This window comes from Lithobates pipiens, unplaced genomic scaffold (assembly GCF_037356315.1).
Source record: "Lithobates pipiens isolate NorthernLeopardFrog02 unplaced genomic scaffold, aLitPip1_a1.2 Scaffold_13, whole genome shotgun sequence".
NCBI classification, from domain to species: domain Eukaryota; kingdom Metazoa; phylum Chordata; class Amphibia; order Anura; family Ranidae; genus Lithobates; species Lithobates pipiens.
In genome coordinates this window covers 137044407-137069569 of record NW_027507718.1, presented here as the reverse complement: position 1 = coordinate 137069569, position 25163 = coordinate 137044407, and the positions used below count along the sequence as shown (strand labels likewise).

Below are 25163 nucleotides of genomic sequence, written 5' to 3'. Positions count from 1 at the left end.
TACATTTTGGCCTAAATGTATGACTAAAATTGAGTTTATTGGATTTTTCTAATAACAAAAAATAGAAAATATCATTTTTTTTTTCAAAATTTGCGGTCTTTTTACGTTTATATCACAAAAAATAAAAATCGCAGAGTCAGTCAAATACCTTTAAAAGAAATCTCTATTTGTGGGGAAAAAAAGGACGCAAATTTTGTTTGGGTACAACATTGCATGACCGCGCAATTACCAGTTAAAGCAGCGCAGTGCCAAATTGTAAAAAGACCTCTGGTCATTGACCAGCAAAATGGTCCGGTCTGAAAGTGGTTAAGCACCATTAAAAGGAAAATTTCAGCCTTGGCTGTCTTTTTTTCAGCAACCCCTGGCATCTCACTCCTTAGTGAGTTCCTTCTTTCAGGGGGTGTGACATGTAGTCTCTCCGGTTTGTCCACCGTTTCCCCCTTGGGATCTGAACCTGGTGTTGTCAGCGCTTCAATAACTGCCATTTTAAAACATCAGGGAGATTCCCCTGTTGACTCTTTCCCAGAAAGTGTTCTTCCTAGTGGCCATCACTTCGGCCAAGGGGGTTTCGTAACTGGCGGCCTTGTCTTTCAAGTCACCCTATCTGGTTATCCACAAGGATAAGGTGGTGTTGCGTCCGCAACCGTCTTTTCTACCAAAAGTGGTCTCGGCTTTTCATATCGATGAGGATATTGTGTTGCCATTTCTGTGTCCTAAGCCGAAGCACCCTAAGGAAGTGGCCCTTCACGCCCTGGACATGGTCCGGGCTCTTAAGGTGTATTTGTCTGCCACGGCTCCCTTTCGCAAGTCAGACTCACTGTTTGTGTCTGTGGCTGGTTCAAAGAAAGGCATGGCGGTCTCGTCAGCCACCATTTCCAGGAGGATCAGACTGATTGTAGTACAAGCCTATGCCTTGAAGGGTCGGGTGCCCCCCTTTCCGGCCACGGCCCACTCCACAAGGGCAATCGGAACGTCTTTTGACTTTCAGACACCAAGCGTCTGTCGCTCAGGTGTGTAAAGCGGCGACCTGGTGGTCTGTCCACATGTTTATCAAGTTCTACAAGGTAGACGTCAGTGCATCGGCTGATGCCTGTTTTGCCCGCAAAGTTTTGCAGGCGGCCGTGTAGTTGCAATTGAATATGCAATTTATATTTTTCCTGGTTTTTCGATAAAAACACAGTACTGTTATGTTAATGCACTGTTGCATTACTTCCGCAGTTTGGTGCGGCTTTGGGTGATCACTCCTGTTGAGGATACCCTGTTTTTTTGTGGTGATTTTCCACGCACTGTTGTTTTTTTTGTGGGTAAAGTTTCACTAGTTCCACTTGGTCACTCTAATCAACTACCTGGAATACCTCGCTTGGGTCCTCAACTTAGAGAAGTCTTCTTTAAAACCAGTAAGAAGACTAGATTTAGGTCTGGTCATAGATACAGCCCAGCAGAGGGTAGTCCTACCCCAAGCAAAGATCACTGCTATAAGAGAACTGATGCAGGTAGTCGGGAAAAGAAGGGTCCTTCTATTTGTCTTTGTATGAGGTTTTTGGGGAAGATGGTGACTTCATTTGAAGCAGTTCCCTACTCATTCAAGGCTACTGCAGAACAGTATCCTATCGGCCTGGAACAAGAAGGTTCAGGCATTAGATTTTCCGATGCATCTGTTCCCTACAACACGTCGGAGCCTCAGCTGGTGGTTGATACCCGAAAAACTTCGGAAAGGAAAAGTGCATGGAAATAAAATAACGAGCTGGCTGCATACCCCTAAATATTCTAAAAAGAATGAAAGGACAGGTTCCCCTTGGGCTTTTCAGGCAGCGACAAGAAGCAGAAATAAATTTGTAAAAATATATTTATTTTATTAGTTCAAAGGCTTAATCGCCGTCATAATTTAAAATACGGACTCTGGTATATGTTATTACAGCATATCGATGGGTAAAAGATATATGCAACATTTTGGTACAAAGATAGTTACAGGAACAATTTACAAATACATCAATATTTCAAAAGCTACAAATAGCACCCATGCTACCCCAATGCATTTCGACCTTCAGGGAGTCAGGGTCTTCTTCGGGGGGGGGGGGGGGGGGGGACAGAAACCAAGCAGAAGGGGTGATTATATTGTATATTCTGCAAATAGTCAAAAGAAAAAAGACTTTCAATAGAAATGTTTTTGCCTAAAAATTAGCTAATTGTTATACCTTATTTCAGTAATATTTACCAGTTCCACCAAACCGTTACTGTTCAACCAGAGACTCTTATTAAAATCTGAAAAAGAAATTAGTGCCTTCTCTCAAAGGGTCATCCTGGTACCGCTGCCCTGCTGTTCTAACCCACTTCATCCACGTATTTTAAATTTATGACGGCGATTAAGCCTTTGAACTAATAAAATAAATATATTTTTACAAATTTATTTCTGCTTCTTGTCGCTGCCTGAAAACCCCAAGGGGAACCTGTCCTTTAATCCTTTTTACCAGTTACCTGGACAGTGGTAACAACAGATGCCAATCTTTCGGGTTGGGGGGCAGTCCTGGAACAGTCGACTGTCCAAGGGAGATGGTCCAGGACCGAGAGGGCCTTACCCATAAACTTTCTGGAGATCCGTGCAGCTTATCTAGCCCTAAAAGCCTGGACACACAGGTTGTAGGGTTGCTCTGTCAGGATCCAGTCCAACAATGCCACAGCAGTGGCTTATATCAATCACCAAGGGGGCACCAAGAGTCGTGCAGCTCATGAAGAAGTAAACCAGATATTAATCTGGGCAGAAAGACATGTGCCATGTATATTGGCAGTCTTCATTCTGGGGGTAGAGAACTGGCAGGCGGACTACTTGAGCCACCAGCAGTTAGTGCCAGGGGAATGGTCTCTCCACCCCGAAGTCTTTTTGGCCATATGCCAGAGATAGGGAGGTTCCGGGTGTGGATCTCTTTGCGTCCAGGTTCAACAGCAAGGTCGACAACTTTGTGTCAAGAATGAGGGATCCTCTTGCATGCGGGACAGATACGTTGGTTACTCCATGGCATCAGTTCTCTCTGATTTATGCATTCCCTCCTGTTCTGCTACTGCCAAGACTGCTTTGCAGGATCAGGCAGGAAAAGAAGTCAGTGCTTCTGGTGGCCCCAGCATGGCCCAGAAGAGCTTGGTATGCAGAAATAGTGAAGATGGCGGTAGGCTGTCCTTGGACCCTACCAACCCGTCCAGACCTGCTATCCCAGGGATCGGAATTCCATCCTACCTTACAAGCGCTAAATTTAACGGCTTGGCTATTGAAACCCACATTCTGAAGAATTGTGGGCTTTTGGGCCTGTGATATCTACCTTGATTAATGCAAGAAAGCCAGCTTCCAGAATGATTTATCATAGAGTCTGGAAAGCATATGTCTCCTGGTGTGAATCCAGGGGTTGGCACCCCAGAAAATGTCATATGTAGAATCCTCGAATTTCTGCAAAATGGGTTAGAGATGAAACTGGCCTTGAGTACCATCAAGGGCCAAGTCTTGGCCTTATCGGTTCTGTTTTAACATCCAATTGCTTCACATTCTTTGGTCCAAAGCTTTATACAAGGGGTAACGTGCCTTAATCCTCCAGTTAGGGCGCCTCTGAACCCATGGGATTTGAATTTGGTTCTGTCAGCTTTACAGAAGCAGCCTTTTGAACTGATACATCAGATTCACTTAGTTCTGTTGACAAGGAAATTAATTTTTCTGGTGGCCGTTTCTTCTACCAGAAGAGTATCAGAATTAGCGGCCCTCTCTTGTAAAGAACCGTTTCTGATAATGCACAAGGATAGAGTGGTATTACGCCCTCATCCTAGTTTTCTACCGAAGATGGTTTCAGGTTTTCATCTAAACCAAGATATTGTTCTGCTTTCCTTTTTTCCAAATCCCTGTTCTACGGAAGAGAAGTCACTACATTCTTTGGATGTAGTGAGAGCAGTCAAAGCCTATCTGGAAGCGACGGCTCAGGTTCGCAAAACGGATGTTTTGTTCGTGTTGCCAGAGGGTCCTAAGAGAGGACAGGCAGCATCAAAATCTACCATTGCTAAATGGATTTGACAAGTAATTGTTCAAGCTTATGGTTTGAAGCAAAAGATTCCGCCTTTTCAGATCAAGGCGCACTCCACTAGGGCTATTAGTGCTTTGTGGGCGGTGCATCACCAGGCCTCCATGGCTCAAATCTGCAAGGCCGCAACCTGGTCATCAATCCATACATTCACCAAATTTTATCAGGTGGATGTGAGAAGGCATGAGGACATCGCCTTTGGGCACAGTGTGCTGCAGGCAGTGGTACAGGGTCCTCAGGTCTGAGCACACCCTATGTTGTGTGGTTCCCCTCCCCTCAGATAGCATTGCTCTGGGACATCCCACCAGTAATTACTGAGTCTCTCTGTCCCGTGATGTATGAGAAAGAAAATAGGATTTTTATAACAGCTTACCTGTAAAATCCTTTTCTTTTGGGGTACATCACGGGACACAGAGGTCCCTCCCCTCTTCTAATACACTTATATTTCTTTGCTCCAAAATTAAGGGTACCTCCAGTAGGGGGAGGGGTTATATGGGGGATTGAACTTCCTGTCTAGGGTGTGCCAGGGCCCAATCACCTAGTGATACCCTATAACCCACCAGTAATTACTGAGCCTCTGTGTCACGTGATGTACCTTAAAAGAAAAGGATTTTACAGGTAAGCTGTTATTTGGCTGCTCTTTCTTGTAAAGAGCCATATTTGATTATCCATGAGGACAGAGTGGTGTTACGTCTCGTCCAGGCTTCTTGCCAGAGTGATTTCAGCTTTTCACCTGAACAAGATATTGTCCTGCCATTGTTGTTGTTTTTTTTTTCAAAATCATTTTCCAAAGAAGAAAACTCACTACACATGTCTAGATGTGGTGAGAGCAGCGAGAATCTATTTTTTAAAATTTATGTTTATTGTAACACACATATAACATACAAACGTACAAAAGGGTCCCCAAAACAAAAACCCCAAACCCCCACCCCCCACCCAACAAACTCCTCCTTGTGCAGCCCTCCGCTCAACTTCTTAGCTCATTTTATGAACACAACCGTATCTCCCATACAACAAAAATAACTCATACCGTATCTGATGATTTTAATACCCAAAATGAAGATGTAGACCAACCCAAATATAGCAGCACCCGCCCCACCCCTCCCCCACCCCTCAGGAGGTGCACCTCCCGCCTAGCAATTAATTTACAGTATCTGCAGCATCAAGCCAGCATCTCCACACCCTCTCAAACTTAGTAGGACACCCTCTACTGAGATAAGTGGCTTTGTATAACGGCAAAGCTTTATTAATTAAACCCTTCCAGTAGGAAATCGTAGGAGGTGCAGGTTTCTTCCAGCATAACAGGATAGCTTTACGTGCATAAAATAACGCCAGAGAAATCAGAGTCCTCTGCGCCTTTCGAGGTGCCAACTCCTCCACCAGCCCGAGCAAACACGTCGCGACCGTGACCGGAATCGGCACCGAAAGTACAGACTGTAAGACCTGCGTCACACCCTTCCAGAACTCAACAATCTGCGGACACAGCCAAAACACATGATCAAAGTCAGCTCGGTCAGCTGTGCAACGCCAGCATCCCTCCGCACCCGTACCATAAATTCTGGCCAGTCTAGCCGGGGTGTAATATATTCTATGCAGTAATTTAAACTGAATAAGTCTGTCCCTAGCCGAGACTAGGGTCTGAAACGGGTAGCCCCACATGTCATCCCAATCCTCCCCGTCAAAGTCAGGTACCAAGGGACTCCAAATGTCTCTACATTTTTGGACAGGCTTCGGTCTGTCATGGAACAACAGTCTGTACACTACGGAAAGAGGCTTTTTCAGGTCCTCCGTCCGCAGCGTCTTCTCCAGAGGCGACACTCCCATCTCCACAGCCCCAGTACCGAACTGAGAGAGAAAAGCGTGCCGCAACTGCAGGTACCGAAAGAAATACCAATTTGGAAGATCATATTGAACCTTAAGCTGATCAAACGTTAAAAGTTTTCCCCGTCCTACCACATGTTTCAATTGTTTAACACCAACTTTGGCCCATATAATCGGATCTGGGATTTCTCCAAAGTGCAGCAATTTAGGATTAAACCACAGAGGAGTGTCAGGAGACCAACTCCCCTCTGGTTGTTTCAGCAAGGCCTGCACCTTGTCCCAGGCCCGTATTGTTGCTCTCATCGAGGCCGTCAGCTCCAATGAAGCCTTCGGACCTCTATACACCAAATAAGACAGGCTTTCGTACGAGCCCAACAGAGCCGCCTCCAGCACATTTCCCGAATCCTCGTCCTCCCGCGTCAGCCAGCGGCCAGCAACCACCATTTGCCCAGCTAGATAATATTTAAAAAGATCCGGCAGTGCCAAACCACCTTGACCCCATGGCTCCTGCAAAACCCTAAGGCTTATTCTGGGGTGCGTAGTGGCCCATAAAAAGGAGCCAAAAAGACTGTTGACCCGCCGAAAAAACGAACAGGGAACCCAAATTGGAGAATTACGCAGAAAATAGAGAAATACTGGCAGAACTTTCATTTTAAGCAAATTAACCCTACCAATGAGGGACAGTGGCAGATGCTTCCAAGCTTCCAACTGAACCTTAGCCCTGGTCAACAAGGGGGAGAGATTCAGAGACATATAATCGCCCACTCTCGGTGAAACTTTCACTCCCAAGTACTTAAATTCTTGCACCCAGCAATGGGAACTCTAGTGGTTGCCAGCCCTCGCGCCCCCCCATCTATATCCATCAAGTTGGACTTCTCCCAATTGACCCGGAGTCCAGAGAACTCAGCAAATTTGTCGAGCACCCCGAACACTGCCTCCAAGGAGGGCCCTGCGTCCTTCAAGAAGAGGAGCATGTCATCCGCATAGAGCGCAATGCACTCCCTAATACCCCCCACCTCCAGAGCACCCACCCCAGGCGATTGCCTCAAGGCTATAGCCAGTGGTTCTATAGCCAATGCAAACAAAAATGGGGATAGTGGACACCCCTGACGCGTGCCCCTACTAACGCTAAACTGCGGCGAGACTGAGTTAGCTATTTTAATACCCGCCTGTGGCGAACTATACAACAAAGTAATCCAGGTGACATAGATCTCCCCAAAGCCCATGCTCCGCAGAACCCTCAACAGGTATTGCCAGTCCACCGAATCAAAGGCCTTGGCCATATCCAGGGAAACCACTACTCTAGATCCTTTTTCAGTGGGTGCAAGTTGTAGGTGGGTAAACAATCTGCGTAAATTAGTGTCAGTAGACTTCTGCGGTATGAACCCCGTCTGATCAATATCCACCAAAGTCGTGATAACCTTAGAGAGTCTTGTAGCCAGCACCTTCGTGAGAATTTTTAAATCTTGGTTCAGCAACGAAATTGGTCTATACGAAGAGCACTCAAGAGGGTCCTTGCCCGGCTTCGGTAGCAGGATCACCTGCGCCTCCAGCAGAGATGCTGGGAGACACCTGTGTTCCAAGCAGTAGTCATATAATTGTTTAAGTCTAGGAACCAATGCTTCCATATGTTGTCTATACCACTCGATGCAGAAGCCGTCCGACCCAGGGGATTTACGGGCAGGAAAGGACCTAATAGCCCTTTCAATTTCTTCCGTCCTAATATCAGCCTCCAGATAATCCCTATCCGTCTCGGTCAGCCTCGGGATCTGCAATGATGCCAACACCCCGTCCAACTCCGCTATGTCATAGGTCGGTATGGGTGCATATAACGTCTTGTAGTATTCCACAAATGCGTCCAGTATGTCTGTTGGGATCGTCAGTAGGTCACCCTGAGCATTTTTTATACAAGGGATATTAGTCGGGACCCTTTGCTCCGCCACCAGCATGGCTAACAGTTTACCATTCTTGTCCCCTTGTTCAAAAATTGATTCCACCATTTTCATCCTAGACGTGTGTGTCAGGTCAGAATAATGGAGTGCTAACGCACGCCTTGCCTCCAACAGGCTACCATAAGTGACATCAGACTGATTAGTCGCGTAGGCCATGGCACACACCCTCTAGCGAGAATCTATTTAAAGACAATTCTTAAAAGGGTTGTAAAGTAATATATATATATTTTTTTTAAATAACAAACATGTTATACTTACCTCCACTGTGCAGCTTTTTTTGCACAGTGGCCCCGAACCTGCTCTTCTGGGGTCCCTCGGCGGCTGTCTCTGCTTCCTCCCGCAGGTACTTCTCATTCATGCAAGCTCCCACGCATGGTGAGACGCACCTGCGGGCGCGCTCCCATGATACAGCCGGTGGCTATAGCCGCTCGCTGTATCACACGGCCCCGCCCCCCGGCGCTCCGCGTCAGTGGATGTGCTTTCCATCCATCCACTCCAGCCAATCAGCGGCCAGGCTGAGTGGTGAAGAGGACGTCGGGGGCGAGCACGGGATTTTCGAGGGGTCAGGTAAGTAAAACGGGGGGGGGGGGGCTGGGGGCAGGCAGTGTCAGATGTTTTTTCACCTTTTAATGCATAGAATGCATTAAGGTGAAAAAACATTTACCTTTACAACCCCTTTAAGACTGATGTCTTATTTATTCTGCCAGAGCGTCCTAAGAAAGGACAGGTAGTGTCAAAATCCACTGGCGCTAAGTGGATTCGGCAAGTTATAATTCAAACTTATAATTTAAGGGGTAAAATTCCCCCTTTTTCAAATTAAGGTGCACTCTACCAGGGCAGTTAGTGCTTCTTGGGCAGTGTGTCACCAGGCCTCCATGGCTCAGATCTGTAAGGCCGCAACTTGGTTTTCAGTGCATACATTCAGAAAAATGGTATGAGGATATTGCCTTTGGGCACAGTATGCTGCAGGCAGCAGTATAAGTCCTCAAGTCTGGGGGTACCCTGCGGGTTGTCTCCCCCCCCCCCCCCGCCACCCTCAAGTAGCATTGCTATGGGACGTCCCATTAATTAATTACTTAAGGCTCTGTGTCCCATGATGTATGATAAAGAAAATAGGACTTTTGGACTTTTGTTACAGCTTACCTGTAAAATCCTTTTCTTGGTGTACATAATGGGACATAGAGGTCCCTCCCCTCTTTTTTTGGGATTTAAGTATATTGCTTTGCTACAAAAACTGATGTGCTCCTGGAAGGAGGAGGGGTTATATAGGCAGTGACCTTCCTTGATTTGGTATACCAGCGTCAACACCTAAAGGTGGCCCATAACCCATTAAGTAATTACTTAAGGCTCTGTGTCCCATGATGTACTCAAAGAAAAGGATTTTACAGGTAAGCTATAATAATAATAATTTTTTTTTTCTTTTTTCAAATTTCAAAACTTTGTGACAAAGTGAGATCTGCAAAATACTCAACATGCCTCTCAGTAAATAGCTTGACATGTCTTCTTTCCAAAATGGAGTCTTTGGGGGGGTGGTTTGTGCTATCTTGACATTTCATGGCCTCCGAATCTGTGATAGGTAGTGAAGAAGTGAAATCACCATTTTGCTCTCTTGGAAAGCCTGAAGGCGGTGATTGGTTTTCAGGGTCCTGTACATGGCTAGGCTCCTAAAAAGTCTCACACATGTGGTATCCCTGTACCCAGAAGCAGCAGAATGTATTTTGGGGTGTAATTTCACTTATGCCCTTGGCGCGTTTGAGCAATATATCATTTAGTGACAACTTTGTGCAAAAAAAAAAAAAAAAAAGAAGTTGGTAAATTCCTGCAACTTGTGGCAAAATATAAAATATTCCATGGACTCAAAATGCCTCTCAGCAAATAGCTTGGGGTGTCTACTTTCCAAAATGGGGTCATTTGCGGGGTTTTGTGCTATCTGGCATTTTGTGGCCTTCAAAACTGTGATAGATAATGAGTGAAATCCTGAAGGCGGTGCTTGGCTTTCGGGGTACTGTAGGCTCCCAAAAAGTCTCACATTTGGTATCCCATACTAAGGAGAAACAGCAGAATGTATTTTGGGGTGTAATTCCACATATAACCATGGCATGCAATAGATTATTTAGTGACCACTTTGTGTACATTTTTTTTTTTTTGTTACTTTCAGTCACTTGTGACAAAAAAATAAAATATTTAATGGGTTTAACATGCCTCTCAGAAATTTCCTTGGGGTGTCTACTTTCCAAAATGGGGTCATTTGTGGGGGGGGGGGGGGTTGTACTGCACTGCCATTTTAGCACCTCAAGAAATGAGATAGGCAGTCATAAACTAAAAGCCGCGTAAATTCCAGAAAATGTACCCTAGTTTGTAGATGCTATAACTTTTGTGCAAACCAATAAATATCTGTCTATTGACTTTTTTATTACAAAGTAGAAAATGTTATTATTTTTTCTGTTTATATCGCAAAAAGTAAAAAATTGCAGAGGCAATCAAATACCATCAAAAGAAAGCTCAATTTGTGGGAAAAAAAGGACACAAATTTAGTTTGGGTACAGCATTGCATGACCTCGCAATTACCAGTCTGTCCCTGAAGGAAGCCCTCTGTCCCTTAAAGATTGGCATTTTGTTTTTTCGAAACACGTTGGAAGTTCTGTTTGACAGTTTTTGGGCTTTATTTTCAGCTGTTTCCATTTCTGCTCCCAATATATGTAGTTTTTAGTTCCACTCTGATGTCATTGATTGGTATCAATGTTCAATAAATTTGTATATTTTTACTAAATACTGTTCGTGGTCCGTTTTTGAAAAATTATTACCGTATTTATCGGGGTATAACACGCACCGGCGTATAACACGCACCCCAAGTTTAGGAGGGCATTTTAAGGAGAAAAAAAACTTACATTTAAATGCCCGTCAATTTTTTTTTTGTTACTTTTCAGTCACTTGTGACAAAAAAATAAAATATTTAATGGGCTCAACATGCCTCTCAGAAATTATCAGTGTGCATCTGCAGCCTTGTCCATCATTGCAGAATGATCAGTGTCATTTGCAGCTTGCCCAGCGCTGTTTGCAGCTTTGCAGTGTCATTTGCAGCTTGGCCAGCGCCGTTTGCAGCCTTGCCCATGTTTAAATTTCCCGCCGCCGAGACAGACCGAGTGAGTGCCGCCGAAAAAGACCGAGCCGTCTGTACTGTGTATTCGGCTGGGCGCCGCTCGCAGTCCCGCCCAGTATGGGGGGGACTGCAAGCTGAGCCGAGCCGAGTACACAGTACAGTCGGCTCGGTTTTTTTCGGCAGCGCTCGCTAGAGAAACAGCAGGGAGGCGGGACTACAAGCGGAGCCGAGCAATCGTTTCGGTATTTTTCGGCCACGCTTGGTATTTTTGACTCGCAGACAGTGGGGATCGGCGTATAATGCGCACCCACGACTTTCCCCTGATTTTAAGGGGGAAAAAGTGCGTGTTATACGCCGATAAATACGGTATACAGGATTTATACAGCGCCAACAGTTTACACATCGCTTTACAACTTGAGGGTAGATAGTACAAATACAATACACTTTAATACAGTAGGAATCAGAGGGCCCTGCTCCTTAGAGTTTATAATCCAAGAGGGAAGGTCAAGGGATGCAAGAGGTAATAACTGTGGGGGATGTGCTGATGGTCAAATCCTTGACCGTCTACAATAGAAAGAGGTCTCATATCTTTTACAATCATGTTGAGTATGCTATTGGTATATGCAACGGCCATTTGGGGTGTGCAAACAGTGACATCCTTTTTATGGAAGGAGAACTCCTGTACACAGCTTTGCCTCTTCCTGAGAAAAAAACAACAAAAAAAACACACACAATAATAATTAACATTTAGGAACCTCAACCAAGTTTATTAGCATTGAACATTCATGTTGGTTAATGTACTTGTACTGTGTATTTCAAAGAGGGTACGGGTAGAGTAGTAAATCTCTGCAATAAATTAATATTACATTGTTGCTGCTCTGCGTATTTTGGAAGAAAAGCATGGCATCTCTTATCTCAGGTGTGCTTGTCATACATTGCAGTTAGTTGTCAATGTCAACCATGCCCCGAGGGATCCCCAGATCAGCAAGACACTGAGGGCTGCAGTGCAAAGTGCCTTGTGAAACATAAAAAAAAAAAAATTAGATGGCCACTACAAAAAAACAATTTGCAAAGCACAGCAACAAATATGGGTACTCCTGAGCATACACTAATAATGATAGATCATCTGTAATTATTTACTAGCAGCATATATTAATTGACCACATCCACAACACAATTTGTATTGTAATAATTACTCCCATTGTCTCCCAAAACGAAAAAAAAATACTACTTTCAAAGATGGCTCATCCGTTTGAGGTCGTAGAGCGCTAGGATATTTTCTTCTGAGGTGCTCGTGCATCGCAGTAGTGCTGCCGTGGTACGCCATTTTGGTTTTGCAGAGGGAACAAAGCACCATTTTATCTGGCCTCTGTTTAAAGAATTCCCATACCTTTTGAAAGTCGTGGTCTGGCTTTTCGTGCTGCACCGGAACTTTTTTTCCTATTCCCGGGAGGAGGAGGAGCAGCAGCAGCAGCAGCCGCCATTACGCCATTTACCGCCATTTACCCGCGAGATGAGACGAGTGTGACGCGTCAATGTCTTTCACGCATGTCCACGTATTTTTGTAGTCAACGTAGTCAATTACGTTGGTGCGTCGTGGCAGCTCTAGTGTTCTATGACAGAGTAATTGTCATTCAAAGTGTGAGAGCGCTGAAAGCTGAAAATTGGTCTGATCACGAGGGGGATTTAAGTGCCCTGTTGTCAAGTGGTTAAAGGAAAATTATCTTTATTTTTTTGTTTGGGTTAACAAACACTTTAAAATAAATACAGTGCCATCATTCACATACAGATTGAGAAGGGATAATGTAAATTAAATAGGTGTAACTTAACCACTTGCTTACTGGGCACTTCCTGCCCAGACCAATTTTCAGCTTTCGGTGCTCTCACACTTTGAATGACAATTACTCAGTCATGCAACACTGCACCCAGATGAATTTTTTGTCCTTTTTTTCCCACAAATAGAGCTTTCTTTTGGTGGTATTTGATCACCTCTGAGGTTTTTATTTTTTGCGCTATAAATAAAAAAAGACAGAAAATTTTGAAAAAAACGCATATTTCTTAGTTTCTGTGACAAAATTATGCAAATTATTAATTTTTCTTCATAAATTTTGGCCACAATTTATACTGCTACATATCTTTGGTAAAAATAACCCAAATTTAGTGGATATTATTTGGTCTTTGTGAAAGTTACAGTCTACAAGCTGTGGTGCGAATCATACAAAATTGGTCACATCTGATGTACTGGTGGTCTATCTCACTTCTTGTGACCCGAACAAGTCAGGAAAGTACAAATACTCCCCAAATTACCCCTTTTTGGAAAGAAGACATTCCAAGGTATTTAGTAAGAGGCATGGTGAGCTTTTTGATGTTTTCATTTTTTCCCACAATTCTTTGCAAAATTAAGATTTTTTTTTTCCATAAAATTGTCAATGTAATAGGTTATTTCTCTCACATGGCATGTGTATACCACAAATGACACCCCCAAAAAAATTCTGCTACTCCTCCTGAGTATTACAATACCACATGTGTGGGACTTTTTCACAGCCTGGCAACTTAGAGAGACCCAACATGCAGGGAGCGCCATCTTGTGTTCTAGGAGCATAAATTACACATCTAACTTGTTGACTACCTATTACACTTTTGAAGGCCCTGGAGCACCAGGGCAATGACACGTGACACTGATGACAGATGGCACTAATACGTGGCACTAATACGTGTCATGATGACAGATGGCACTAATATGTGGCACCGATGACGCGTGACACTGATGACAGATGGCACTGATAAGTGGCATTGACGACACGTGACACTGACAACAGATGGCACGTGGCACTGACAGGTGGCACTGATAACAAATGGCACTGATACGTGGCACTGATGACAGATGGCACTAATATGTGGCATTGACGACAGGTGGCACTGGGGACAGATGGCACTGACAGGTGGCACTGGGGACAGATGGCACTGACAGGTGGCACTGGGGACAGATGGCACTGACAGGTGGCACTGGGGACAGATGGCACTGACAGGTGGCACTGGGGACAGATGGCACTGACAACAGGTGGCACTGGGGACAGATGGCACTGACAACAGGTGGCACTGGGGACAGATGGCACTAAGAGGTGGCACTGGGGACAGATGGCACTAAGAGGTGGCACTGGGGACAGATGGCACTAAGAGGTGGCACTGGGGGCAGGTGGCACTAACAGGTGGCACTGGGGGCAGGTGGCACTGGGGTGGATGGCACTTTTTTTCCTTTTTTTTTTTTTCTTACAGCCGCTGCAGCCATTCATCTCTCCCTTCTCACACGCTGTCTGTGTGAGGAGGGAGAGCAGCGCTGAGAGATGATCTCATATGTTTACATATGAAATCATCTCTCATTGGACACGTCGATCGCGCTGTAAACGGCCGCTGTGATTGGCCGTTTACAGCGATCTGTGACTGGCTGTGTCCAAGGGACACGGCCAGCACAGAACTTCTCCGATGCGCGCTCCCGGGAGCGCACATTGCGGAAGTAAACAGGAGGACGTCCAGGGACGGCCTCCCGGCAGTTAGCGTTCGCTCTGTAGCCGTCTTTCGGCTATAAGGCGGGCGCAAAGCAATTAAACATAGGAAGGTGTCAGAACACACAGTACGTTGGTTGGGGCTGCATAGATGCAGACTACCATAGACACGTAAGCATCAGAACTTGACTACAGAGCAATGGAAGGAGGTGGCCTGGTCTAGTGGATTCAAGGAGGATTTGAGGAAAACGGCAACAATTTTGAGATGTTGACTTGGCTTTCAATTTTCCCAGAACTTAATCCAATCGAACCATTTGTAGGATGTGCCGAATAAACAAGTCTGACGCATGCAACCTTGCAACTTAAAGGATCTGCTACTGACCACTTGGTGCCAGATTCCACAGCATGCCTTAAGAGGTCTAGTGGAGTCCAAGCTTTAATAGGTTATAGCGGGTGGTCATAATGTTATAGCTGATCGGTGTATAAAATACTTCTACAGAATGACAATATTCCAAGAGACTAAACAAAATTGGCTAATGTTCCAGTGTCTGTCTAAATACCAGTAAGCTTGAGCAATTGGGTAATTGAGCTGGATGGATGGACCTACATCAACTATCAGCACTAGAGCTGTGGCACATTACACCTGCCATCAATATCTGTGGTTGAAAATCTCCGTGAACACTGGACTCCATATGTTATAAACAAATATTTATATTTCTATTATTCAAGCCTGTTTGAATACACACTTCTGTGTTCCTGGCTGTCTGGATAAGTGACATTTATGATAATATATTTTCTACATTTGGACCCACTGGTACTCTTAGCCCTTGTACACACGGTCGGAGATTCCGACGGAATGTGTCCGATCGGACCGTTTTGTCGGATATTCCGACTGTGTGTGGTCTACATCGGACTGTTTACGTCGGAGTATCCGACGGACCAAGTTTTCCAACTTGTTGGTAAAATTTTCTGACAAAATGCTCCGATCGGACATACTCCGATCATGTGTAGAGAATTCCGATCGGACAAAGTGCCACGCATGCTTAGATCAAATTCCTACACCAAAGCTATTGGCTACTAGCGTGAACGTAGTCCCGTCGTAACGAAATAACGTAATCACGTCGGATTTTCCGACAACTTTGTCCGACTGTGTGTATGCAACAGTTTCGGACAAAATCCGACGGATTTGGTTGTCGGAATCACCGACCGTGTGTACAAGGGCTTAGGCTGAGTTCACACTGGCATTAGGAGTAGGCGTTTGAGAGGTGTTAAAAAGGCCTCTTAAACGCCTATGCACAAGATACAATAGACAGCACACTTAAGAGTTAGTGTCCCTTCTCATCAAAATGGAAGCCTCAAGTCAGGAATAATAGAATATGCATTTGTGGGGCAGTTTTAACGCTAGTCAAACGCTTAAAAACTGCCCATAGGGCGTTTGGGGAGCATTTTTAACTTCTCAATGCTTGTAAAACACCAGTCTAATGCCCATACTGAAGCTCATTGATTCCTGTCTGACTCCCATAGTAATGCCATACAAATGCTATAGGAGCGTTTGAGCATTAGAAATTTAGTCAAAAGTGAGCAAGTCCTTTGATGACCCCTATCTTTATGTCTCTTTTCACTCTTCTTCTGATAACTATAAAATACTGCATTTCCATTCATTTACTGTTTCCGTGACTGGCCATTAGGACAAAAAAAGAGGGAAAATCTATCAAGTGAAAACTTAAAAAACAATAATAAAAATTTGACTTGGGTTCTAAATCTAAAATGTAAAAACAAAAATGGCTATACATAAACTTTATTAAACAATACAATTCAGTAAATATCTTTGTCATGCTACTTCCGCTTTTCCTACTAATTGCCATTGCAAATGTCTTCCAGGAAGCACACAAAGATGGTCATCCTCCGCAAAACCTAAGGATGAGATCACAATCAGCGATCGTGGTAGAATCGAACTACTTGAAGGTCAGTTAAATGAATTTAGTTGATAAAAACACCCTAATGAAATAAATGTTGTAGTTTTGACTGTGTATGGAATAATTTTCCTCTTTCCCTCCTTTTACAAAGAACAGTCACATGCGTTTGTGGGATTAGCAACAACGTGATTTCCATGCCTACATCTTTCCCGCTTACAGTTTTTAGCACATAATTGCACCATTTGCCTGCAAAAGCTGGATAAAGTAATCTTGAAGTGTAGGTTCACTTTTATAATTAGAGCTCTTTTAATCGAATTACACAGGCATTTTTGTTTAAATCGGATTCTATTTTCAAAAGGTTTTTTTTCATATGACAATTGTTGGTTAACCAACATACAAACATCACAACTACAGGGAAACAGAGACGTTTACAAAAGGAACATTAGTTCAGAACATTTAATGATCAGTCCACAAAATAGTGCAACATGAGAAGAATACTTTAAAGCCACAGGCACACTGAGCATTTGCTCAGCTTCTATGAATGCCGCTTCTGGTAGGAGAACAGCTGTTTAACCACTTGAGCACCGGAAGGATTTACCCCTTTCCTGACCGGGCCATTTTTTGCAATAAGGCACTGCGTCGCTTTAACTGACAATTGCGCGCTTGTGCGACGCTGTACCCAAGCAAAATTGATGCCCTTTTTTCCCCGCAAATATAGCTTTCTTTTGGTGGTATTTGATAACCTCTGTGTTTTTTTTTTTTTTTTTTTGCTCTATAAACAAAAAGCGTAAATTTTGAAAAAAAATATTGTTAACTTTATACTATAATAAATATTCAAATTTTTAATAAAAAACAAAACAAAAACAAATTTTCCCTTTCGTTCATTGATGGAAACAGCATCTTGATCTTGACCTTAGGGTTATATCGCCCCTTTAGGAGAGGACTAGGCATAAAGTGCTAAAAACAGCAACACTTGCACAGCACCGCCCAGGCGGCGGTCCTACTGGCTATAACCCCCTCACTCTGCATCCAGCAGCTCAGTTTTTTTCTGCCTAGTGTAGAAGAAGGACCTGGCGCCCGGTGGGACCATTGGTCCTGGGAATTAAAAAAAATTTTTTGGGCATTTTTGATTCTTGTGATCTTCAATCAACAGCCGGGCTGGGTGACAGGCTAGATAATATAGAACCTGGTAGTCTCCCCACCCTGGCCATCGACCGTGAGCAGGCTCTAGCTACACGCTGGGTGGGCCACAACATGCCCCATCTGATCCAGGGGCGGCCAATGAGCTATATATAGTTACATAGTCAGGTTGAAAAAAGACACAAGTCCATCCATGAAGTGAAGTAGTGAATCTCTAGCACTTACCTAGTGTGAATAATATCTGAAGTGAAAACTGTATCTAAATAAATGAGATGAATTTAATAAAAAGCTGAAATCGTAGATCAAACTGTAAAGTGTACAAGTGCACTAAAAATGAGTAAATAAATAAAATATTGATGAGCACAACCTCAAACAGTGATAATCGCAAGCAAAATAATATCAAGTGAACACGTGATAAATGACAAGTCCTAAGTAAAACACGTGATAGCTAATCCAAATAAATAAGGTACTAAAATACTGTGATCCAAATAAAAAAATTCCAGTCATGTAAATCCCAGATGAATGACAAAAACTGGCAGTTCATGTGTAAAATAAAGTGCTTTTTGCAAAGTGCTCCTTATAAGGTCCTCCTTAAATAATGAGCTTATAGAGCGCTTACCTCATCGGCAGCTGAAATAAGCATAAAGAGAAATCCCGGACATCCAGATACCCAGAGATGACCGTCTGGTTAGCCCTCAAACAGATCGGTGGCTCAAGTGATGGTCTGCGGAAAAAACGGCAATAACAGCAATGGCCAGTAAAGACATCAATAGCGCATATATTAAGGAGAAAAGGAGAAGCCTCTCATTGTGTAAATTGTAAAATAAGGCTTTAATAAAAAAAAATTAAAAATGGAAGCTTACATGCAACAAGTCAGTATTGGGTAAAAATCAGTGTAGATGGCTTCAGCGTCACTTCCGGTCACACGCAATAGTCCTTACTTGTAGCGTCACAGCACGGGACTTCATCAGAGCAACCTGATTGGGTGTGAAAGCTTTCTTTAAATATACTAAAACCGGATATTGTTCAGCGGCCATTTTGACGAAGCACATGTCTCCAATCATGGTGGGGGTCATTTTGTTGGTAGGGTGATCTCAAACTACAGCGGCCATATTTTTGTAGACTAAAAATGGCGTGGCAGGTGCTGAACACAGCACTAAACCACGCAATAAGCTTTATTATAAATACTAATAATAAAATAAAGACTGTACCGGAACTGGCACTAAAACAGTCCAATTACAGAGACTTCTTCAAGATAAATCTAATATAAATCAGCGTATTTAAAAAATAATTTTTAAAAATGCTAAAAACATTAAAAATTACTTTTCAAACAGTTCAAATCGAATTTGACATTAAGTCCATCAGGTACAAGATTCTGTAAGGAATAAATCCACTTAGATTCCTTTTGACTCATCGATCTCGCCAAATGGGCCCCTCTCCAAGGTTTATTATACCTATCTATTCCCCAAAAGGTCAAATGTTTGGGGTCTTTATTGTGAAATTGTGCAAAATGTTTACTCACATTGTGTTTAGGGAAACCATTAATAATATTCTGAACGTGTTCCCTAATTCAAACCATAAGGGGTCTCTTTGTTCTACCTACATACTGCAAATTGCATGTATATGGCAGAACATAGACCACACCTTCTGTATGGCAACAAATAAAATCTTTAATAGGATAGGTGTGTCCGATCTTGGTAGAAATAAAATCAGTTCTTTTAATTTGCGTTTTTGTGGAATGTGTACAGGCAAAACCTTTTCCTGTAAAGAAAGAGTATCCACTACCTGGAGGGGGTTCCACCACATTTTTAACTAAAATATCTCGAAATGTGGGTGCTCTTCTATATATAATATTGGGCTTTTTAGGTACAATACTCCTTAAAGCGGGGTTCCACCCTAAAGTGGAACTTACGCTGATCAGAACCCTCCCTCCTCCGGTGTCACAATTGCCACCTTTCAGGGGGGAGGGGGGAGGGGGGTGCAGATACCTGTCAAAGACAGGTATTTACACCCACTTCCGGGCATAGACTCCCACGGGAGTCTATACCTCTTCCTGTCCTGTGTCCCAGCAGACAGCGCGGACAATTCCTATTGCGCTGCGCGACTCGCGCATGCGCAGTAGGGAACCGGGAAGTGAAGCCGCAGCGCTTCACTTCCTGATTCCCTCACCTCGAATGGTGACAGCAGCAGCCGAGAGCCGAGCGATCGATTGGCCTCGGCATCGCTGGACCCCTGGACAGGTGAGTGTCCATTTATTAAAAGTCAGCAGCTGCAGTATTTGTAGCTGCTGGCTTTTAATATTTTTTTCCACAGTGCAGTCCCGCTTTAAATGCTTATCATTCTTTAAAATATGCCAATGTTGGGGGCGTGTTCAGATGAGAGAACAGGAGGACGTGTATCTGGGGAGCTCTGGGTATCCTTTATAGAATCCTTTACCATCCGTGCATCTGGCTTGATTAAACAAACTGGAAAAACGGCCAGCCCGTTCTTCTGGGACCAAAATTGTGAAATTTCTCTGCCCAGGACCATCTAAATAAGAGAGCATCGACAGGGCCTGCGGCCGCCGACATCTTGCCGGCCTGTGGTGCTCTGGAGAGAATTGATCCCGGCTGGACTGGAGGTAGGAGACTGCCCTCCATCCACATCTGCCTGCCCATCCACCTGCCTGGCACTGTCTGGAGGCCCTTTCGGCCACTGGGAACATCCGTGGCGGCCGCCGCCTAGTGAGGCCTGTAAAGCACAAGTGTTTCATGAGCCGCCATCCCGCTGGAGGAGCGCCACGGCCGGCCTGCCCGAACTCAGGTGCGTGGATCCTCTGTCTCTGTCTCCACCCGCCCTGCCACCCATCCATATCCCTGCCAGGGCCTGATATGCTCCCCAGCTCAGCAGAGACTGCTTACCTGGGCTGGCTGTGAGCTCTTGGGACCCAGTGCCTCCTGTCATCTGCCTCCCCTCTGCTCCAGCCACACTGCTCTGGGCCTCTCCCACTCTGGTGTTCCGAGCACCACATCCTCACCACCTTGACTCTTCATGTATATCCGCTGTGAGGTGAAGGGCTGCTGGTAAACACTGACAGTCTGTCTAGCGTGTGCTTTCCTGGGATTCCGCTCCTACTGCCAGCTTGGTCGCCCACCACCTGCCTCCTAAACGCTCACCTGGGCACGAACAGATATTCCATCCCTGATTTGCCAGATGTCCTCTTCCTCCAAAAAGGGGAAGGGGTCCTCCAAAGCTGCAAAGACCAACACACCGATCCGGCCACCTCTACCATCTTCCCCGCAAACAGACCCAGTACTGGTAGGGCGGCTTAAGGCCTTGCTGGCCGACTTGGAAATGGACCCTGGCAGGGCTGAAAAGGCGGAGGGGTCAGCCCCGCTGCCTCAGGACAGTACAGCCGTGATCCTTGCGAGCAAAGCAGGACTTCTCTGCTGGTGCGCATCAACCACCTCGCTGAGGAATGCAACCTCATTCGAAATGACCTCGACAAAATAAGGGGGAGAATGACAGAATCTGAGTCCAGAATATCAGCCACCGAAGATCTTACGACCACCCATGCCACCTCCATTGCTGTGCTGCAGCAAACAGTACAGTCCCTTGTCGCAAAATCGGACGACGCTGAAAATAGACTGAGGCGCAACAATGTCAGAGTCCTGAGACTGCCTGAGGGAGAGGAGGGGGACCACCCTGCTGTATTCGCAGAGGAGTTCTTTAAAAACCTACTGGGCCTCACGGACATTCCCCCTACATATGTGGTTGAGAGGGCCCACCGGGTGCCCATGGGCCGAGCCCTTCCAGGGAATCCTCCCAGGCCTTTCTTAGTTTGCTTCCTTAATTATCGGGACAGGGACAGGATACTCTCTGAGGCCCGCAAGTATTCCAAACTCAAATATGGCAACTCTTCTATTCTTCTTTTTCCTGACTTTTCGGCTGATTTGCAGAGAAAGAGGAAAACCTTCACTGATGTTCGCAGACGACCTCCGAGATAAGAACATTAAACATGGCATGCTTTACCCAAGCCGCTTACGGGTCCAACACAATGGAGCAACCCGTTTCTTTGACAACCCAGCGGATCCTGACGACTGGCTGACCAGTTTGCTCTATAAGCGCCCTCTCATTAATTCATCTGATGCACGGCTCTTCCACATCCTTGTTTGGTCTATCCTTCTAAACTACCTGTAAACACTGGAGTTGCCTCAAATATACCTCTACATGTGAACCCCCCACCGTTTTTTTTTTTGTTTCTTGTTGTTCTTCCCTCCCCCCAACCCCCCCCCTTTTTTTTTCCCCCTCTAAAAAGTGGAGGATCGGGTGCTATTCATCTGTCTGGAGGAACTCCAATTACTCTGAGGAACTGTACAACGTCTCCGGATTGCCTGATCCTCATCGCTGTGTTGGGATACACATCCCCTAACCATTGCCTACTGTTATAGGCTGAACACAAGCTGGGGTTATCTCAGAAACTCTGAGCCTCCAGTAGGAGATATCTTCTATCAAGTTTAGAGTGAGAAACTGCCTTGGCGACAGTTGGGGTTATGCCAGGCGGTAGGGCGTTACTTGTTCTTTTAGTTGATTACCACACCTGCTCAGGTTCCACGCCATCTTTCTTGCTGGACTATGTTGTCTTTATTTTGTGCTTTCCACCTGTTTACCTATTTCCTCTCCAGAACCCTTAGAGGACTGTATCATCTGGACCACCTCCGCAACTGACCTATGGACAGGTCACTAATGGTAGGTATGCACCGAATGGGTTTTTTGGTGCCGAAACCGATTCCGAAAATGAAAAATACACTAGGCTGAAAACCGAAACAGCACCAAAACCGAAAATGGCTTTATTTATATATTAAACAAATGATTTTTATAAAATTGTCTTATATTATTATTCATTATAGTATTCATATTCAACTGAATCATTAATTTTATGAATAAAAGAATAGTCCAGTAATGTAAAATAACAGTACTTTAATAAAGCAACCCAAATAAATTGGACAGTGGACACAGAAGATAAAATCATAAAATCAAATAAAAATACAAAATTATAAGTTACTACAGCATATCCTGCAGTGCAGGCTGCAGTCAGTGCACATTGAACCATAACAACAAAATAAAAGAAATACATTTTTTTAATATAAATAATATAAAAATAAAATGACTAAGACTAAGAAGACTTAAAGTCTTAGACTTTATTAATTTTCAACTTAACCACTTCAACCCCGGACCACTTTGCTGGCCAAAGACCAGATCACTTTTTGCGATTCGGCACTGCGTCGCTTTAACTGACAATTGCGCAAGTGATTTTTACGAGGTGAATGATATAGGAGAATGCTCAAAGGCTACCATTTGGGAGACACACAAGGTGGTTATTAGAGGGATCCTGATTGGGATTGGAGCAGGGAAAAAGAAAGAAAGGGAGAAGGAGAAGGTCCATCTTTATTCGGAGATTGCGGAATTAGAACAAATGACCAGACCCAGAGGGCTCCTGGAGACCCAGGATCTACAAAAAAAAAAAAAAGGGAGTTGGAAGAGTTCCTAGAGCAAGAAAGGAGAACAGCTTTTTATAAAATAAATAGGGAGAGACATCAGTGGGGCAATAAGTCAAGTAAGTGGTTGGCAAGAAGAGTAAAGGAACAGAAAAACAGGACCTACATACCGAAGATCAGGGACAAAGGGGGGGAGATGAAGTTTGCAACCCCTGACATTGCAGAGAACTTCCATGCATATTATAGCGCCTTATATAATATAGGTACAAGAAGGGAGGATGGGGGGAAAAGGAAAAGAGCCATTCAGGTATATCTGGGGAAGCTCGACTTCCCAAAAGGAACACGCGACGAGATGAAGGAATTGGAGACCCCTATCTCAGTAATGGAAGTAGAAAGAGCAATCAAAGATACAGCTCTTGGGGGAAGCCCCGGCCCAGATGGCTACTCCATCTTATACTATATAAAATTCCGAAGCTTCTTGGCACCAAAACTCTGCGAATATTTTAATGAGGTGGGTGACGGGGGGGCCTTTCGTGAAGAGGCCCTGCTCGCACACATCTCGCTGATTTTAAAGGAGGGTAAGGACTCAGCAGCACTGGAGAGTTATAGGCCGATATCATTATTGAATACGGACGTGAAGATCTACGCGAAAATCTTGGCCGAGTGACTGAAAACACTCCTCCCCGATTGGGTTCACACTGATCAGGTGGGATTTGTTCGAGGACGGGAGGGGAGGGATAATTCCTTGAAGTCAATCATTCTGATCCAGGAAGCAATTAGAAGAAAGACTCCCACTCTGCTCTTGTCTGTGGACGCCAAAAAGGCCTTTGATAGAGCAGACTGGGAGTTTATAAACGAGACCTTAAAACATATGGGCCTGGGCGAGAGAATGATGAGATGGGTAAAAGCGCTGTACACCAAGCCGACAGCCAGGATTAAGGTGAATGGATCCCTGTCTCGCCCCCTTGAACTGTTCAACGGGACGAGACAGGGATGCCCCTTATCTCCGATTCTCTTTGTGATTGCCTTGGAGCCGCTCCTTGCAGCGATCCGAGGCAACCGGGACTTGCGGGGAGTCGAGGTGGGAGGTAGAGAGTATAAGGTCTCTGCATTTGCCGATGACCTGTTGCTTTATATTACAAATCCCAGAATTTTGATTCCGTCGGCACTTAAAGAAATGGATCGGTATGGGCGACTCTCAAATTTTAAAATCAATTTATCCAAGACAGAAATACTAAATTTGAATTTGTGCGAATCAGAACAGAGAGATCTGTCCGCTAGCCTACCTTTTAGGTGGAGCAGAGGGGAATTGAGCTATCTGGGGATAAAACTTACGGCACAAAGGGTTAATTTATACGAAGCTAACTATATGCCCCTGCTAAATAAAATTAAAATGCAAATGAAAAGTATGAAGCACAAAGCAATATCTTGGATGGGTAGAGTAAACGTAATAAAAATGTTTACACTACCCATGGTACTCTACACATTCCAAATGATCCCCATACCACTCCCGGGAAGCTTCTTTAGAAAATTAAAATCTATGGTCCTCTCATTTATATGGTCCCCAAAAAAAACGCGCATTGCGTATAAGGTCCTAGTAAAGGAAAAGGAAAGAGGAGGAGTTGCACTCCCAGACTTCAAAAAATACTACAAAGCCATAGTATTATCTAGGATAGCAGACTGGATACATAACTCAAAGGAGAAGAGTTGGGCGGAGTTGGAAACCAGATTAAGTGGGACGGAATTAGCAAAAATGATTTGGATACCTGCTCAGGCGCGGAACCTAGGAACAAGTACCAGTATAATAACAAGACATACACTTAGAATGTGGGATAAAATAAATAAGATACACAATTGGACATGTAACTCCCCATTAATGTCACTATTAGACACAAAACATTTTTTGCCGGGGATGGAGGAGTGGTTGTATTACAGTAGATGGGCACAGAAAGAAGAAGTAACACTAGGAGAGGTGATCAAAGGGGATAGGATACTTACGTATAGGGAAATCACTCAAGAGTGGGGTCACAGACCATTAGATAGATGGAGACACTATCAATTGGCACACTTCACACAGGGGCTCCCACAGCCCTTACGAGGAATGAATTTGTTAAGGCCATTAGAGAAATTATTTAAGGGCGCACAGTGTTTAGTGAAAAGGGTATCTAAACTATACAAAATATTAAGAGGTGAGGGAGG

General features: G+C 44.4%; 1 protein-coding gene across 5 annotated transcripts in view; it reads left to right on the top strand.

Moving 5' to 3' along the window:
- The window catches only part of POLRMT (RNA polymerase mitochondrial), a 304233-nt gene that overhangs the window by 30319 nt on the left and 248751 nt on the right, over positions 1-25163 (top strand). For all 5 annotated transcript variants that reach the window (XR_013272200.1, XM_077475625.1, XM_077475628.1 and 2 more), the window contains one exon: positions 16313-16396. Coding sequence is in view for 4 of the 5 variants with exons in the window: in XM_077475625.1 (XP_077331751.1) it covers positions 16313-16396 (84 nt within the window). In the remaining variant the exon portion in view is untranslated. The remainder of the gene's footprint in view (positions 1-16312; positions 16397-25163) is intronic.